At 40.2% G+C, this 19,100-nt stretch overlaps 1 protein-coding gene across 3 annotated transcripts in view; it reads left to right on the plus strand.

The window, feature by feature from the left end:
* LOC137437113 (protein EFR3 homolog B) overlaps positions 1-19,100 on the plus strand; it is a 206,575-nt gene that overhangs the window by 132,948 nt on the left and 54,527 nt on the right. For all 3 annotated transcript variants that reach the window (XR_013624995.1, XM_068131509.2, XM_068131505.2), the window contains exon 14: positions 1,756-1,831. Coding sequence is in view for 2 of the 3 variants with exons in the window: in XM_068131509.2 (XP_067987610.2) it covers positions 1,756-1,831 (76 nt within the window). In the remaining variant the exon portion in view is untranslated. The remainder of the gene's footprint in view (positions 1-1,755; positions 1,832-19,100) is intronic.

Raw genomic sequence — 19,100 nt, forward strand, 5'->3', positions numbered from 1 at the left:
GTCTCCCACGATCGCCTGGATCTGCACGCGTACCTGAACCAAAATCAAATCGATTTGTGCTTGTCGCACACCCAACCTGTCCACCAAGCTTCATCCGAACACGTCTTCAACTTTTTGAAGCAGCAACCATTTAGAACGACACGGAAGGAGCACACAAAATTATACATTGTAATACTTCTCGAAGCAATCTTACTATAATTCACCAAATGTCCGTCCATCTGTCCGTTCGTCCGTTCCCAGGTACTGCAAAAACGACCGATCGCAATGATAAACCTCCATGCCCGTGGGATTCCCACAGGTGACCCCACTAGTATATAAAATGAGAAAGAGCAATTAAATATTCGGATGCTCACCAGGACTTTTGTGTGGTTTTATAGTACATATTTTATATACGTACTCACATTTTAACTGTACATACCTTATAATGGCAAAAGCCTGATGTTGTCTTCGCGGTTAGGGTGCCGGCTTGGGATCCAAGGATCCTGGGTTCCAATCCCGGTCGATCGCTGAATTAACACCAGGGGGGTTGACTCAGCCTGTCATCCTTCCGAGGTCGGGAAATTGGGTACCAGCTCACTGGTAATTCCCTGTGTGTCGCAATAGGCGACTAACAGGGTTGGTGGCAGGATGGGCATCCGGCCGTGAAACATTGCTTCAAAAAGGGGACCACGGTGCCCAAAAAAGGCCAACCCCTACTCTGCGGGGGAAAATGGCCTCGAAAGGTGGTTCTATACCTTATAATGGCACTCAGTTGAAAAAAGATAACGTGTAAAAATTGTGGTCTACCTCAGCACATTATCTGCGGACAAACAGACAAACGGACCCCAAATGCAATACCCTCTCCTCTGGCGAAGATAAGTATGTAAAAGTATACACGGAAGGAGCACAGAAACACCAACAATTACAGGTACCATGACAGCAACAACAACGATTATGAGCACGTGGGGCTAGTTTAACGTTCACGCCGACAGTTTTGGAGGACAGGGCCATTTGTCCCACAATTCCACACTATAGAGAATACTGACACATAAATAAGGGAGGACAGAAAAAATCAAATAAAAAAGAAAAAAGCAAGTAGTTCTTATTCCCATTTAGATTCCACCTTTACCTGGTTATCGACTGTAACTGTAAATTACCTTTGTGCACGTGCGTGATGTCTGTACAATTTTGTATCATCCGCTGAAAACAAATCGTATGGAGAGGTTTAATGACAGGAAGGTGAGTCCTTCGTGGAAACGTTACGTGCGCCACTTCACAAAGTGCCTGGAAAAGTCCATATGTCCTTTCAATCCCAATAATAGGAGAACTTCCTGATTTCAATCCCAATAATAGGAGAACTTCCTGCTTTTCAATCACAATAATAGGAGAACTTCCTGCTTTCAATCCCAATAATAGGAGAACTTCCTGCTTTCAATCCCAATAATAGGAGAACTTCCTGCTTTCAATCCCAATAATAGGAGAACTTCCTGCTTTCAATCCCAATAATAGGAGAACTTCCTGATTTCAATCCCAATAATAGGAGAACTTCCTGCTTTCAGTCCCAATAATAGAAGAAGTTCCTGCTTTCAATCCCAATAATAGGAGAAGTTCCTGCTTTCAAACCGATAATAGGAGAAGTTCCTGCTTTCAACCCGATAATAGGAGAACTTCCTGCTTTCAAAAGGCCGTTACTGACGGTCGTTCATTTAGCTCGTACATTTTACATCTACAATGTAGGTGAAGCACACCTGTAACATTCTTTTTCTTTTTCATTAGGATTATCCCTGATGTTTCATCCCTGAAACTGCGAACTGAGAAGTGCACAAAGCAGGATGCAGCGGTCATGAGAAAGGCAGGTGTTGCAATCTCCGATGCACCTGTTTTGATGTACCGGCAAATACAAGGACATTTGACTGTTTTTTCCCTGATTTTGCATTTCCCAAATGTTTTTCTTTGCTGATCATTGCTTTGATCTACACCTTCAATCCCAAATGTTTTTCTTTGCTAATCATTGCTTTGATCTGCACCTTCAATCCAAAATGTTTTTCTTTGCTAATCATTGCTTTGATCTTCACCTTGAATCCCAAATGTTTTTCTTTGCTAATCATTGCTTTGATCTTCACCTTCAATCCCAAATGTTTTTCTTTGCTAATTAATCATTGCTTTGATCTGCACCTTCAATCCCAAATGTTTTTCTTTGCTAATCATTGCTTTGATCTACACCTTCAATCCCAAATGTTTTTCTTTGCTAATCATTGCTTTGATCTGCACCTTGAATCCCAAATGTTTTTCTTTGCTAATCATTGCTTTGATCTTCACCTTGAATCCCAAATGTTTTTCTTTGCTAATCATTGCTTTGATCTGCACCTTCAATCCCAAATGTTTTTCTTTGCTAATCATTGCTTTGATCTTCACCTTCAATCCCAAATGTTTTTCTTTGCTAATCATTGCTTCGATCGACACCTTGAATCCCAAATGTTTTGCTTTGCTAATCATTGCTTTGATCTACACCTTGAATCCCAAATGTTTTTCTTTGCTGATCATTGCTTTGATCTACACCTTGAATACAACACAACAACAACATGCATTTTAAGGCCATTTTCCCTGCTAGAGCGGGGTTAGCCTTGCGGTCCCCATGACAATCTTCTCCATCTTGCCCTATTTTCTGCATCTCTCCTTGTTAACCCCCTTGCCCGCATTTCTTCTTCCACCATCTTTAGCCAAGTCTTTCTCGGTCTTCCCCGTCCTCTACTTCCTTCTACATTCATTTCCATCTCTCTTCTCAACCAGTCACTTTCATCCTTCCTCAACACATCACCAAACCATCTCAACCTGTTCCTCTTCACAGCATCAATCACAGGCTCTATTCCCATCATTTTTCGCATTTCATCATTTGTCTTCCTCTCTCTCAACGATACTCCGCTCATCCATCGAACCATTCGTATTTCCACCCTTTCCAACCTTCGTTGCTGCTCTACGTTCATTACCCATGTCTCGCTCCCAAAAATCATAACACTTCTCACACATACAGCATACACTTTTCCCTTCAGCTTCAACGACACTCCCCTCCTCATCAGCACGCTACTCAGTTCCCGAAACTTCTTCCATCCACATCTCACTCTAGCAACCGTTGCCGAGTCTGATCCACCTTCTCCATTCATCATGTCTCCGAGGTAGCAAAATGTTTTCACACCTTCCAGCTTCACACCGTCTCCAAGATCCAACTCAACATTTCCTCCAGCTGCAGCTCCCTCTGTGCACACCTTACATTTGAATGTAGCTGCCACACTGGTTAATGACCCTCAGACCACTACATTTTTGATGAACCCACTCAGCGCACATTGTACATTGAATGGAGTTCACTCCGACACCCTTCCTGCACGCAGCACAGGGCCACTTCCCAGTTCTTTCCACCTCACCACATGCTTTACCACTTGCCATCACCTTCGTCTTTCCGATATTCACATTCAGACCTTTTGTCTCCATACATTCCTTCCACTTGTTCATCTTTTCCTTCAGTCCATCCATACTTTCCACAATCAACACCAGATCATCTGCATACAACAACTCCCATGGTAAACCCTCCTTTACGTTCTGAGCCAGCACCTCTATCACAGCTACAAATAGTAGTGGACTTAGTACCGACCCCTGATTCACTGAGTCACTCAGTGAGTAATATTCACTGAGTGATATTAAATCACTTTTCTGTGATATTAAACAAGGGTTATCGGCTTCCATAGACAATAGCGCCGCTTCATATTCTTTTGTGGGATCAAGTTGTATCAGGTATGGGAATGAAGCCGTGTGATCGCTCGTTGTAAAATCAAATCTAAGAGTTGTGTTTCTCATTTTATTGTATGTGAGATAAAAGATCTTTGTATTGACATTTATTAATTATTTTCCTATTCATCAACTGATCTAAAATTGCTGATATTTCATTAAAACAATTGTTGTTTCCCATCTCCTTACTACCTAGCAACCGTAATAGTTTATTAACTAATTGTGAGGAGTCACTCAAAAGAAAACTAACACCAGAGCCTGAGCTCAATCCAAGTTTATCTAAAGCATTAAGAATATCTTTTTCCTTCTCATTTTTCTTACCTTTACCCCTAATATACCCCCCGTAATCAATCGCGTTTAGCAACTCAATATACTCTCTATCTTCCTCTCTTTCCATATCAAGTGGAGCATCAAAATATTTTTAATCACCGAGTCTGGCGTTTCTATGTCCGGTGTGTGTGACAAGAAACATTAATCTGGGGGTTAATTTAACATTTGGGTGAGTTTCACTCAAAAACATTAGCTCATCATTAAATACCCATACCTCCTCGTTAACAAGATAAAACGATGTTGGTTCTTCTCTTTCTGATGGAATGAGACCCGTTTTGGTTAATGTACCCCTTTTATATTCATTTTTTCTAAGAGCATTCGCAACATAATTAGAAAGTTTATTTGCCTCCTCAAAGTGTCGGACTAACTCTTCATCATCAGATGTTGATGCTCCTATATCTCTAAGCTCTTGCTCTGTCATTTGACTAAAATTTTATCATTTGAAGTTTTTTGGGAGTATATTCTCTCGTAGGGTGTTGAAATGAAACCACCCTTTGTTTGGTAGATTTTTAAAAAGGTTTAAAAAACGTCTCTTGTTTTCTTTCAAATACGTCTTCACCTAATAGCTTTTGTCTCCGTTTCTTCCTTATTCCCTCCTGTTGTTTAACAACTTTTAAAAGTAATTGTTGATGTTCCTTAAATTTTCTTGCTCGTTCTTCAGCATTCATTTTATTTATGCAAAGAAATTATTAGTTATTATATCATCTTCTTTAACAACGATATATTTATATTTTTCAGTCGTATGTTTCATATGGCCCTCAAATTACTTTTTACTACATAATGTAGAACAATTATCCCTCCAAAAATTGGTTATATCTAATGCATTTAGTTTGAATAAAATTTTAAAGTATTAGCATTGTTTCTTATTGAGCGACGAGGGAGTTGAAAGTATGATTGACGAAGAAAAATACAATTACAAGAAGAATGTCTCCCCCTTGTATAGTAGCTGTTGTTACGTGGTCCTCCCGGTGACTACCTGGTCTCGGTGACCCCCGGACCATGAGAGGAACTCCGCCAGAAAGATCTATTATTTATGCGCTTTCGTAACGCAATCAATATGAATTCCAGTCAATAAGAAACCCCACACCAAGGATCCGGAATAATCAATGATATATTCCCCGAGCAATCAACAACCATCAACAATCAACAATCAATATTACAAAGATGTAAACTCATCTACAATAGCTCTAAGATGGCCATCTTGTACATTCCTCACGTGAGCCCCACTCCCGACTCCCTCCATGGTCAATGTCTCTCACAATGTCTCCATACTCCTGTAGTTCGATCTCCGCACGTGGGCGGTTGAACGGACCCTTCCTGACGTGCTTCCACCGTGCACGTCCCGTACCGGGAACAGCTGCTGCCGCGGACACCTCCTCGGCAGCCCACCGAGGTCGGTGCTCGTGATCGCGGCTTCGGGGCTCGCAAAGCGTGCGAGGCCCAAGGTGCCTGCCGTGCGCGTCCTTGTAGACGGTGAGGCGAACTGTGCCGGACGCTTGGTTCCGTGCACGAACCCACGGCGACTTGACGTGTAAATGGGTAGTTACACGTCCCGGTAACTCCTCTCGCCAGACGGGCTTTTAAACGCAGCTTTCCCCACGCTGCTCAATATCGATACCGCTCTTCTCGGCGCTGGGCGAGGAAGAAGAAGATCGCCGCTTCTCCCGGACCTCATGTCTTTTCTTCTTCCGTTTCCAGTCTCCTTTTCCCCAGAAGGGCTCCTGACCCTTTAATCACAACAACCTTTAATCGACTACACATTAATAAGCAAGACCTGAATAGTAATTCGCATCAATTCACATAAATCCGTAACACTCCCCCCCTTCAAGAAAGAAAGTTTGAACCCAGCGAAAACTTTCTTTGCCGGCCAACTTGGATAAACAAACCAGATAACTCACCACCCCCCCCCCCCCCCCAAATCATCAGTTCCCCCCGGGCACAGTTATCACTTAAAAATAAAGCAACAAAATTTCACACAATCCCCTAGATTAATTCCCTCTGGACCAAGCGTCAACCACTTCTAGTTTCTCTTGAATGACGGTTAAGAGGTGGTGACCAAAGCCCCCAAATTTAAACCTCTCGATAGCACTTTTTCAGGAGGCCCAGCTGAGTATTCCCTACATGGACGCCTTAAGGAATGTGGAGTTCACGGTTAGTCCGGGGAGGAAAGTTCATTACATGGACGCCTTTAAGAACGTAGTGTTCACGGTTAGTCCGTGCAGGAAAGTTCACTACCTGGACGCCTTTAAGAACGTGGCGATCACGGTTAGTCCGTGTAGGAGCCCCGGCTCGGCGGCTCCCCTGTATATAGTGCTTCAACTTCTCCAGACTCCTAACAGTTACGGTGGGACCCCTCGTCCCAGCCGTTACCTGACTGGCGGTCTCCTTCTCGGCCAGTGCTCTGACGTTCATTCTTTCGGGAGGTGCCGTAACTCTGGGAGCCTCCATAGTAATATCGGCTGCTGCCAACCCCAAAACTACTGCCAAGTTGTCCTCTTCTGTAGACCTCTCGACGCCTACGAAATGCCTTCCCTACTGTTATGGTCCGACCCTCCAAATCCTTTCCATTCCAATTCTTCTCTGCCTCTCTGGCGTCTCTTGTGCTTGCAAACGTGACAAAGCCGAACCCTCTTGACCGTTGCGTTTCCCTGTCTTTTACCACCCGCACTTCCACCAGCGGCCCATATCTGTTGAAGACAGAGGTCAGAACTTCTTCCTCTGTGTTGAAGTTCAGTCCCCCTACAAATAACTTGGAACTTTTGTCGCCATCCCGAGCGGGGGTGGTGTTATTTCCCCTGCGGGGCTCTTTACCCACCCTCGGGTTACCATAAATTTGCCCCCCGGCCAAATCATTCCCGATAATCACAGATACTCCCTCTACAGGAAGCGTGGCTTGTAAACCTACGGTGACCGGTCCTGACACCAAATCGGATTCCAAATGGATGACATGAAGTGGGGCACTAACACAGCCACCGATCCCTTGTAACCGAACACTATCACCAGTTGCGGTACTCTTTGACAATGGCAAAATGCCTTCAAGCATTAAGGATTGATGGGCTCCTGTGTCCCTCAAAACCCTAACCGGTCTTGGGTTAGTCAAGTCTCCCTTGAGTGAGACCAACCCCTCATAAATAAATGGTTGGTAACTTCTGTGGGCGATTTCTTACGCTTGCCATCGCATTCAGAGTGGTAATAGTCGGACTCCGCTCTGGGTTTTCCCTTTTCATGAGGTAACAACTGGACATCAAGTGTCCAGGTTTTTTGCAAAAGGCGCAAGTCGGCCCGGAGGAAAAACTCGTGGTCTGCCTCGGGCCCCCCGAAAAATAAGTTTGTCTTGGGCCCGTAGCCCCCTGATTTCGAACAGTTCGGGTATCAGCGTTGTCCCCATAATCATCTCGAGGCCGCCGCCATGTATTGTCGTTCTCCGCACCTGCTGTTCCACACCTCCCCTGCGGAGATCTAGGCGAGGAGTTAGGTTCGTGGACCCCTATCCGGTGTGTTAAGGCATAATCATCTGCCATGGTGGCTGCGTCCCACAACTTCGGTACTTTCTTTTCCTGCAGGTACACTTTGATGTCCTCGTGGACACACTGTTGGAATTCCTCCACCAGCATCAGGTCACGCAATGCTTCAAAGTCATTCCTGACTCCTTTTGACTCACACCACCGATCAAACATATTTTCTTTCACTCTAGCAAACTCCACATGGGTCTCACTCTCCCTCTTCCTGGCATTCCTGAATTTTTGCCGGTAAGCTTCCGGAACCAACTCATAGGCTTTGAGGATGTGCTTCTTCAATACCTCATAATCTGCACATTGGTCCATTGGTAGCGCCGAATAAATCTCTTGAGCTTTACCCACCAGCACACTTTGCACTAGTATGGTCCAGGCCTCCTCCGGCCAGTTTAACTGTCGAGCCACTTTCTCAAAGTGTGGAAAAAATTTAGCGACTTCCTTTTCACTGAAGGGTGGAACCAGCCTCACATGTCTGCCCACATCCCAGGTGTTCTGGCTAGGTGTCGACCCCGTCAGCAAGGGTGGTACCTCTCCCCGTTCTCTCATTAACTCCAGCTCCTTGAATTTAATTTCTTGCTGAAGCGCCATGTCACGTTCCTTTAATTCCCTTTCCGCTTTTCTCTCCTCTGCTTCGAGTTCCCTTGCAGCTCTCCTCTCCTCTGCTTCTGCTTTCCTTTCCTCTGTTTTCATCCTTTCTAAACTTTCCTGGAGTTCTCGTTCCACTCTCCTTTCTTCTTCTGCTCTTTCCTTTTCTGCTTTCCTTTCTTCTTCTGCTCTTTCCTTTTCTGCTTTCCTTTCTTCTTCTGCTCTTTCCTTTTCTGCTTTCCTTTCTTCTTTTGCTCTTTCCTTTTCTGCTTTCCTTTCTTCTTCTGCTCTTTCCTTTTCTGCTTTCCTTTCTTCTTCTTTGATCCGTTCCTGGCTCCGTAATTGCAACTCCAGTTTCCGGAGCTCAACGTCTTCTGGTTCTTCGGGTAGCCACTCCCAGGCTAACTCGTCCCATGTTCCTAATCCCACCATAGATTGTATCACCGTGGTCTGCAACTCTGCCTTCCTCAAATTAGTTTGGACCTCCAAGTTAAAATGTTTGGCCAATTTCAAGAGGTCCGACTTTAGTAACGCTCGGAACTGTGCCTCACTCGGGGTTACCGCAAAGTTCTGTGCCACAAACGCCATGGTGCCTATCGTTAACACCTGTTAACCTTCACCCAAGACTTTACCCCCAATTTCCCCAAAAATTTACCAATTAATACTTAATTAATAAATTTTAATTAATAAAAATATTATTTTATTATTTTATACAATTTTAGATCCCGGACGTAGACCCAATTGCGAATCCGCAAATCGTAATTTGGACGAGCCCCCATTTCTGTTACGTGGTCCTCCCGATGACTACCTGGTCTCGGTGACCCCCGGACCGTGAGAGGAACTCCGCCAGAAAGATCTATTATTTATGCGCTTTCATAACGCAATCAATATGAATTCCAGTCAATAAGAAACCCCACACCAAGGATCCGGAATAATCAATGATATATTCCCTGAGCAATCAACAACCATCAACAATCAACAATCAATATTACAAAGATGTAAACTCATCTACAATAGCTCTAAGATGGCCATCTTATACATTCCTCACGTGAGCCCCACTCCCGACTCCCTCCATGGTCAATGTCTCTCACAATGTCTCCGTACTCCTGTAGTTCGATCTCCGCACGTGGGCGGTTGAACGGACCCTTCCTGACGTGCTTCCACCGTGCACGTCCCGTACCGGGAGCAGCTGCTGCCGCGGACACCTCCTCGGCAGCCCACCGAGGTCGGTGCTCGTGATCGCGGCTTCGGGGCTCGCAAAGCGTGCGAGGCCCAAGGCGCCTGCCGTGCGCATCCTTGTAGACGGTGAGGCGAACTGTGCCGGACGCTTGGTTCCGTGCACGAACCCACGGCGACTTGACGTGTAAATGGGTAGTTACACGTCCCGGTAACTCCTCTCGCCAGACGGGCTTTTAAACGCAGCTTTCCCCACGCTGCTCAATATCGATACCGATCTTCTCGGCGCTGGGCGAGGAAGAAGAAGATCGCCACTTCTCCCGGACCTCGTGTCTTTTCTTCTTCCGTTTCCGGTCTCCTTTTCCCCAGAAGGGCTCCTGACCCTTTAATCACAACAACCTTTAATCGACTACACATTAATAAGCAAAGACCTGAATAGTAATTCACATCAATTCACATAAATCCGTAACACTGTCCATAACCGTTTGATTTTTCTCATTAACACAATCATCAAAGATAACGAGGTTCTTTTTTGTTTCATCTAAATCTTGGGGTGAAGGTATATCATCCGTATTATCAGTGAGAGTACAAGTTGTGGTTGTAGGTGATGTGGGTTTTGATTTATTTTCCATTTTTGTGGAGTATCACAAAGTAGTTGTATTACATCTTCAATGTTGTGCTCATTTAGTTTGTGTTGGAGCTTAAACAACCCAATTATAACTTCTTTTTTGAAGACCCGCATTAAAACCTTGTGATAGTAGTTGGTACTCTGGTTGAAAACTTGACTTTGTAAAAATTATTTAATTTTCATAATCTAAAAATTTTGGGGTAAGGAGCATCTTTAAAAGCAAACAGGTTTTCCCACATCCGCTTGAACTGACTATTAGACATCTTAACGAATTTGGGAGGTTTTTATGATTATTAAATTTTATCTTACTTTCCCAAACGGGTAAAAAAAATTCATCCATTTTATATAAGGCTGAAAATATATAGCGGGTAATCATTCATCCTGCGTGTTGTTATCCCTATTTGTATTATAATTGTGTATACATACGAGAAGCGATTCAACCAACTGCCTAATTGTGTTAAATATATCTTGAAATATTTTGAAAATGGGTTCGTCCATTTTATATGGCCCAACAAGTTTTTCTCAAATATTTTAAAAGAAGTATAACATAAATGTTATATTTCTATAATTTTAACCGCAACTTCCCCACAACCTATCGTATAAATTTAATTATATTTTTTTTCGTATTATTTTACCTATGTTGTGTCGTTAGTACTATCATCGTTAAACATACATGTTGCTGCCGCCCCAGTAAATTTATTTTGGGATGTAAGATTATTAATATTAATCATTAGTTTGTTTGTTTTCCTAAATAGCTCTTGAACAACTACATTATTTACCTTCAATCGAATGGACGGACCCACACCACCGATAAAAATATTTGATATCTCAATAGCGCAGATAACTTTACAGTTCACACCCATCGATTCCTCCGGTTTGATGCGATGATCCTCGATGCATGATTCTTCGGTGATTTTGTTATCGTAAAACGAAGTTAGAATGTCAGGATGTTTATCCGCCTCTCTGTGCTTTTCGTATTTGTTTAAAAGTTTTGGATACATTGTTGGTGGGTAACCTTCAATAGCAATTCCTCCATCACGTTTTCGCCAAAATATATCAAGGCCGCTAACGCGGGCTCTCAACTTGTTCTGGTCCTTTTTCATCTTTTCAATAACATCAGATTTCATCAAATGTGTTTTAATTGCGTCAATAATTTCTTCAAACCTTTCTATTGTTTTTGTTTCTGCCGTCGTTGGGGGGAATCACAAATTATACATAACAAGCGGCAGCGAATATGATTCAACTCTGTGCTCTTTAACGTTATTTTCATTCGCTTTAATACCCCACGAAAACAACGTTGGTGTTTCGATAGACAGTTTTCTAATACCGCTTTGTGGGTGAGGATGATTGTAATTATATTTAATCATAATACGGTGGTAGTTAATTCCGTTGTTGTTGTAATACTTTGGTTATTCAAAGATACTATTTTTAATATCAAAATTCAGATGTCAACGCTTGTGTATTTTATATAGGGAAAGTATTTTTTTAAACTAAAAATCAATTTCTTTACTTAAAAGAATAATTTGTAATAGTAAGGAGTGAGAGTTCCTATATGACTGACTGTCGACCACATGGATCTCAAATTGCGACGATGTTCATTGTTTGTCTACACCGTGGGTATTCTCATTCACTGTCATAAATGTTTGTAAACGTTTACAAACGGTGCATTGTTGTTTCACCATTTTGCAAAAATAATTTTTTTACCTTTTGGTTAAGAAATTGGTTGTTATAATTATTTTAGAAATTTCGGGGAAATCGTGACCTTCCTGATGGTAATCGTTCAAATCGCGAAATTTAGAAATTTGGGAAAATCGATAAAATGGAATTTTTTTGAAAATCAATTTTTTTAATTTTGGAAATTTTATTTTTATTTTTTGAAAAGCGTAAAATCTGAAAATTTTGGAAAATGGGAAAAAAATTTAAATCTTTTTTTTTTTAAATCAATTTTTTTATCTTTTGAAAATAGTAAAATCTGAAAAATTGGGAAAATCATGAAAATCGGCAAAATGAAAAAAAAATTGAAAATCACATTTTTTTATTTTTTGAAAATCGTAAAATCTGAAAATTTGGGAAAATGGAAATTTTTTGGAAAAGTCGAATAATTGTCCTTTTCTCATCTACTAATGACGACTGTCCATATAATTTAAACCGGATATCATGTGATTGGCATGTTTTAACCTTAGCTGTATTTGTTTGTGTATAATTTAAACCCGATATCACGTGATTGGCATGTTTTAACCTTAGCTGTACATGCATGTGTATAATTTAAACCGGAATCATGTCATTGGCATGTTTTAACCTTAGCTGTACATGCATGTGTAAAATTTAAACCAGATATCATGTGATAAGCATGTTTTAACCTTAGTTGTACATGCATGTGTATAATTTAAACCAGATATCATGTGATTGGCATGTTTAACCTTGGCTGTACCTGCTTGTGTATAATTTAAACCAGATATGTGATTGGCATGTTTAACCTTAGCTGTACCTGCTTGTGTATAATTTAAACCAGATATGTGATTGGCATGTTTAACCTTGGCTGTACCTGCTTGTGTATAATTTAAACCAGATATGTGATTGGCATGTTTAACCTTAGCTGTACCTGCTTGTGTATAATTTAAACTGGATATCATGTGATTGGCATGTTTTAACCTTAGCTGTACCTGCTTGTGTATAATTTAAACCGGATATCATGTGATTGGCATGTTTTAACCTTAGCTGTACCTGCTTGTGTATAATTTAAACCGGATATCATGTGGTTGGCATGTTTTAACCTTAGCTGTACCTGCTTGTGTAAAATTTAAACCGGATATCATGTGATTGGCATGTTTTATCCTTAGCTGTACCTGCTTGTGTATAATTTAAACCGGATATCATGTGATTGGCATGTTTTAACCTTAGCTGTACATGCATGCGTATAATTTAAACTGGATATCATGTGATTGGGATGTTTTAACCTTAGCTGTACATGCATGCGTATAATTTAAACTGGATATCATGCGATTGGCATGTTTTAACCTTAGCTGTACCTGTTTGTGTATAATTTAAACCAGATATGTGATTGGCATGTTTTAACCTTAGCTGTACATGCATGTGTATAAGTTAAACCGGAATCATGTCATTGGCATGTTTTAACCTTAGCTGTACATGCATGTGTATAATTTAAACCAGATATCATGTGATTGGCATGTTTAACCTTGGCTGTACCTGCTTGTGTATAATTTAAACCAGATATGTGATTGGCATGTTTAACCTTAGCTGTACCTGCTTGTGTATAATTTAAACCAGATATGTGATTGGCATGTTTAACCTTGGCTGTACCTGCTTGTGTATAATTTAAACCAGATATGTGATTGGCATGTTTAACCTTAGCTGTACCTGCTTGTGTATAATTTAAACTGGATATCATGTGATTGGCATGTTTTAACCTTAGCTGTACCTGCTTGTGTATAATTTAAACCGGATATCATGTGATTGGCATGTTTTAACCTTAGCTGTACCTGCTTGTGTATAATTTAAACCGGATATCATGTGGTTGGCATGTTTTAACCTTAGCTGTACCTGCTTGTGTAAAATTTAAACCGGATATCATGTGATTGGCATGTTTTATCCTTAGCTGTACCTGCTTGTGTATAATTTAAACCGGATATCATGTGATTGGCATGTTTTAACCTTAGCTGTACATGCATGCGTATAATTTAAACTGGATATCATGTGATTGGGATGTTTTAACCTTAGCTGTACATGCATGCGTATAATTTAAACTGGATATCATGTGATTGGCATGTTTTAACCTTAGCTGTACCTGTTTGTGTATAATTTAAACCAGATATGTGATTGGCATGTTTTAACCTTAGCTGTACATGCATGTGTATAAGTTAAACGGGATATCATGTGATTGGCATGTTTTAACCTTCGCTGCACATGCATGTGTATAATTTAAACCGGAATCATGTGATTGGCATGTTTCAACCTTAGCTGTACCTGCTTGTGTATAATTTAAACCGGATATCATGTGATTGGCATGTTTTAACCTTAGCTGTACCTGCTTGTGTATAATTTAAACTGGATATCATGTGATTGGCATGTTTTAACCTTAGTTGTACCTGCTTGTGTATAATTTAAACCGGATATCATGTTATTGGCATGTTTTAACCTTAGCTGTACCTGCTTGTGTATAATTTAAACCGGATATCATGTGATTGGCATGTCTTAACTTTCGCTGTACCTGCTTGTGTATAATTTAAACCGGATATCATGTGATTGGCATGTTTTAACCTTAGCTGTACCTGCTTGTGTATAATTTAAACCGGATATCATGTGATTGGCATGTTTTAACTTTCGCTGTACCTGCTTGTGTATAATTTAAACCGGATATCATGTGATTGGCACGTTTTAACCGTAGCTGTACCTGCTTGTGTATAATTTAAACCAGATATGTGATTGGCATGTTTTAACCTTAGCTGTACATGCATGCATATAATTTAAACTGGATATCATGTGATTGGCATGTTTTAACCTTAGCTGTACATGCATGCATATATGTTAAACTGGATATCATGTGATTGGCATGTTTTAACCTTAGCTGTACCTGCTTGTGTATAATTTAAACGAGATATGTGATTGGCATGTTTTAACCTTTTGTACATGCATGTGTATAATTTAAACCGGATATCATGTGATTGGCATGTTTTAACTTTCGCTGTACCTGCTTGTGTATAATTTAAACCGGATATCATGTGATTGGCATGTTTTAACCTTAGCTGTACCTGCTTGTGTATAATTTAAACCGGATATCATGTGATTGGCACGTTTTAACCTTAGCTGTACCTGCTTGTGTATAATTTAAACCAGATATGTGATTGGCATGTTTTAACCTTAGCTGTACCTGTTTGTGTATAATTTAAACGAGATGTGATTGGCATGTTTTAACCTTAGCTGTACATGCATGTGTATAATTTAAACTGGATATCATGTGATTGGCATGTTTTAACCTTAGCTGTACCTGCTTGTGCATAATTTAAACTGGATATCATGTGATTGGCATGTTTTAACCTTAGCTGTACCTGCTTGTGTATAATTTAAACCCGATATCATGTGATTGGCATGTTTCAACCTTAGCTGTACCTGCTTGTGCATAATTTAAACTGGATATCATGTGATTGGCATGTTTTAACCTTAGCTGTACCTGCTTGTGTATAATTTAAACCCGATATCATGTGATTGGCATGTTTCAACCTTAGCTGTACCTGCTTGTGCATAATTTAAATTGGATATCATGTGATTGGCATGTTTTAACCTTAGCTGTACCTGCTTGTGTATAATTTAAATTGGATATCATGTGGTTGGCATGTTTTAACCTTAGCTGTACCTGCTTGTGTATAATTTAAATTGGATATCATGTGATTGGCATGTTTTAACCTTAGCTGTACCTGCTTGTGTATAATTTAAATTGGATATCATGTGATTGGCATGTTTTAACCTTAGCTGTACCTGCTTGTGTATAATTTAAATTGGATATCATGTGGTTGGCATGTTTTAACCTTAGCTGTACCTGCTTGTGTATAATTTAAATTGGATATCATGTGGTTGGCATGTTTTAACCTTAGCTGTACCTGCTTGTGTATAATTTAAACCCGATATCATGTGATTGGCATGTTTTAACCTTAGCTGTACCTGCTTGTGTATAATTTAAACCAGATATGTGATTGGCATGTTTTAACCTTAGCTGTACCTGCTTGTGTATAATTTAGTACGCAAGTGCAGCTCACCCTTTGAACTCACCTGCACTTGTTTACTTTAAATACCTGACTGCTCTTCAGCCCAAAACAGAGTTCACAGCAACTTTATGAACGAATCTTACAAGTACACAGCACATTATTAGCTGTGCATGAATGTGTAACTGTACATGCATTATCAGCTGTACATGAGTTTCAGAGGCAATTGTTCTCGAGTTTCATGATGTCACACCTGCTTTTAATGTCCGCGCGGTGAGCAGCAAACTTTGCAACATTTACACAACGTTTATGCTTCGAATATTGAAATGTATAAAACCAGAAATCGTCAGCAATTTTTCTTTCTTATTTTGAAACTGTGAACCTTGTTACCTCCGCCACCAAAGGTGGATGGAAGTTATGTTTTCACCCCTGTTTGTTTGTCCGTTTGTTTGTGAACAAAATATCTCAAAGTGTGTGACAAGGACGAAATGATTAGATTTTGGTGAAGATCGGGATTCGGATCCGGCTAGTGGAATTTTTTAGCTCATGCTTCACCATTGAGAGATGGGGCCAAAAACGATACATAGCAGGATATCTCTAAAAGTTATGGACGGATTTGGACGAAACTTGGTGGAGAGGTTGGGTGTCTGACAAGGACAAATAGATTCGATTTTGGTGAAGCTCTGAATATGAATTCGGATATGATGATTATTTAATTAATATGTGATTCTTCACCATTGAGAGATAGGGCCAAAAACGATACATAGCAGGATATCTTTAAAAGTTGTGTACGGATTTGGACGAAACTTGGTGGAGAGGTTGGGTGTCTGACAAGGACAAATAGATTCGATTTTGGTGAAGCTCTGAATATGGATTCTGATATGAGAATTATTCAATTAATATGTGATTCTTCACCATTGAGAGATAGGGCCAAAAACGATACATAGCAATGATCTCTAAAGGTTGTGGACGGATGATGATTTTGATTAAATGTGATTCTGTATTGTGATTTTCTTGTCTACTCTGGGATACAAAAGGTAAACTGTTCAGGATACAAAACAGGGACACAAAAGGAGCACCATTCTAGTTCGTTTCTGAAATGGTTGAATACGATTTGATTCTGTCTTATTATGATAAACATAAAGGAATCGCAGCAATTGTCGAACCGATGGTTTTGTATGGAAATTAGACAATTTTTATGTCTTCAGGTTGTCCGTCCGTGCGTCCGCGATAGGTTTTCGTTACCGCGATAACTTGAGAACGGCTGAACGGATCTTAGTCAAACTTGGTACAGGTATGTATAGTGAGGTAAATATGAACTGATTATATTTTGGGGTCACGAGGTCAAAGGCCAAAGGTCAGAGGTCATGTTAGGTAAAAAATACTGTTACCACGATAACTTGTGAACCAGTGATGGATTTCTCACCAAATTTGATACACATATGTATAAGGATGTAAAGATGAACTGATTAGATTTTGGGATGAAGAGGTCAAAGGTCAAAGTCTGTAATGGGTCTACAACGAGAATGGCTGAAGTGATCTAATTCAAACTTAGGACAGGTATGTATAATAATGTAAAGATTAAGTGCTTAGATTTTTGGGTCAAAGGTCAAATGTCAAATCTGTAACAGGTCTATAACTTGAGAACAGCTGAAGTGATCTAATTCAAACTTGGTAGAGGTATGTATAATATTGTAAAGATCAAGTGATTAGATTTTGGGGTCAAAGGTCAAATTTCAAATCTGTAATGGGTCTCTTACTTGAGAATGGCTGAAGTGATATAATTCAAACTTGGTACAGGTATATACAATGTAGTATATATTAAGTGCTTAGATTTTGGGGTCAAAGGTCAAATGTCAAATCTGTAATGGGTCTCTTACTTGAGAACGGCTGAAGTGATATAATTCAAACTTGGTACAGGTATATACAATGTAGTATAGATTAAGTGCTTAGATTTTGGGGTCAAAGGTCAAATCTGTAATGGGTCTATAACTTGAGAACGGCTGAAGTTATATAATTCAAACTTGGTACAGGTATATAGAATGTAGTATAGTTTAAGTGCTTAGATTTTGGGGTCAAAGGTCAAATGTCAAACCTGTAATGGGTCAAAACTTGAGAATGGCTGAAGTGATATAATTCAAACTTAGGACAGGTATGTATAATATTGTAAATTTCAAGTGATTAGATTTTGGGGTCAAAGGTGAAAGGTCAAATCTGTAATAGGTCGATAACTTGAGAACGACTGAAGTGATATAATTCAAACTTGGTACAGGTATATACAATGTAGTGTAGATTACGTGATTCGATTTTGGGGTCAAAGGTCAAATGTCAAATCTGTAATGGGTCTATAACTTGAGAACGGCTGAAGTGATCTAATTCAAACTTGGTACAGGTATGTGTAATATTGTAAAGATCAAGTGATTCGATTTTGGGGTCAAAGGTGAAAGGTCAAATCTGTAATAGGTCGATAACTTGAGAACGACTGAAGTGATCTAATTCAAACTTGGTACAGGTATGTAAAAAAAAAAAATCCCTTTTTAAGGCCATTTTCCCCGCTAGAGTGGGGGTTAGCCTTGCGGGCCCCATGACAATCATCATGGTTCTGTTTTTGAGGCGATGTTTTTTTATTGTCGGATGCCTTTCCTGATGCAAACCCTTTAGTCGCCTCTTACGACAAGCTGGGATACGATGTACCTATTCTAAACTGGGGCACACAACGGCACATTCATCCCAGCAAGCTGGTACTCAATTTGCCGACCTCGGAAGGATGACAGGCTGAGTCGACTCCCCTGGCATTAGTTAATTCAACGATCGACCGGATTCAAACTCAGGATCCTATGATCCCAAGCCAGCACCCTAATCGCTAAGCCAACACCAGGCTTACAGGTATGTATAATATTGTAAAGATTAAGTGATTAGATTTTGGGGTCAAAGGTCAAGGGTCAAATCTGTAATAGGTCTATAACTTGAGATAGGCTAAAGGGATCTAATTCAAACTTGGTATAGATATGTATAATAATGTAAAGATTAATTGATTAGATTTTGGGGGTCTCGAGGTCAAAGGCCAAAGGTCATGTCAGGTGTAAATGAGAGAACTTGTGAACAGCTGAAGAGATTTAAATTAAAACTTGGTGCAGGTATGTATAATTGTGTAAACATGAACTGATTACATTTCGGGGTCAATAGATCAAAGGTCAGAGGTTATGTCAGGTAAAAATGTGCTAACTTGGGCACTGCTGAATGTATTTTAATCAAATTTGATACAAGTATTATAGTGATGTAATAATGTGGGCGGAGGCATATCAGTCGACGTCGTGACGTCGAAGAGTGCCGTTCGAGTTTAAAATGTTTAATTTTTTGTCGCATGACAATGTTGGAGTATTGTAGTAC

This window comes from Myxine glutinosa, chromosome 11 (assembly GCF_964187855.1).
Source record: "Myxine glutinosa chromosome 11, kmMyxGlut1.1, whole genome shotgun sequence".
Classification (NCBI taxonomy): Eukaryota; Metazoa; Chordata; class Myxini; order Myxiniformes; family Myxinidae; genus Myxine; species Myxine glutinosa.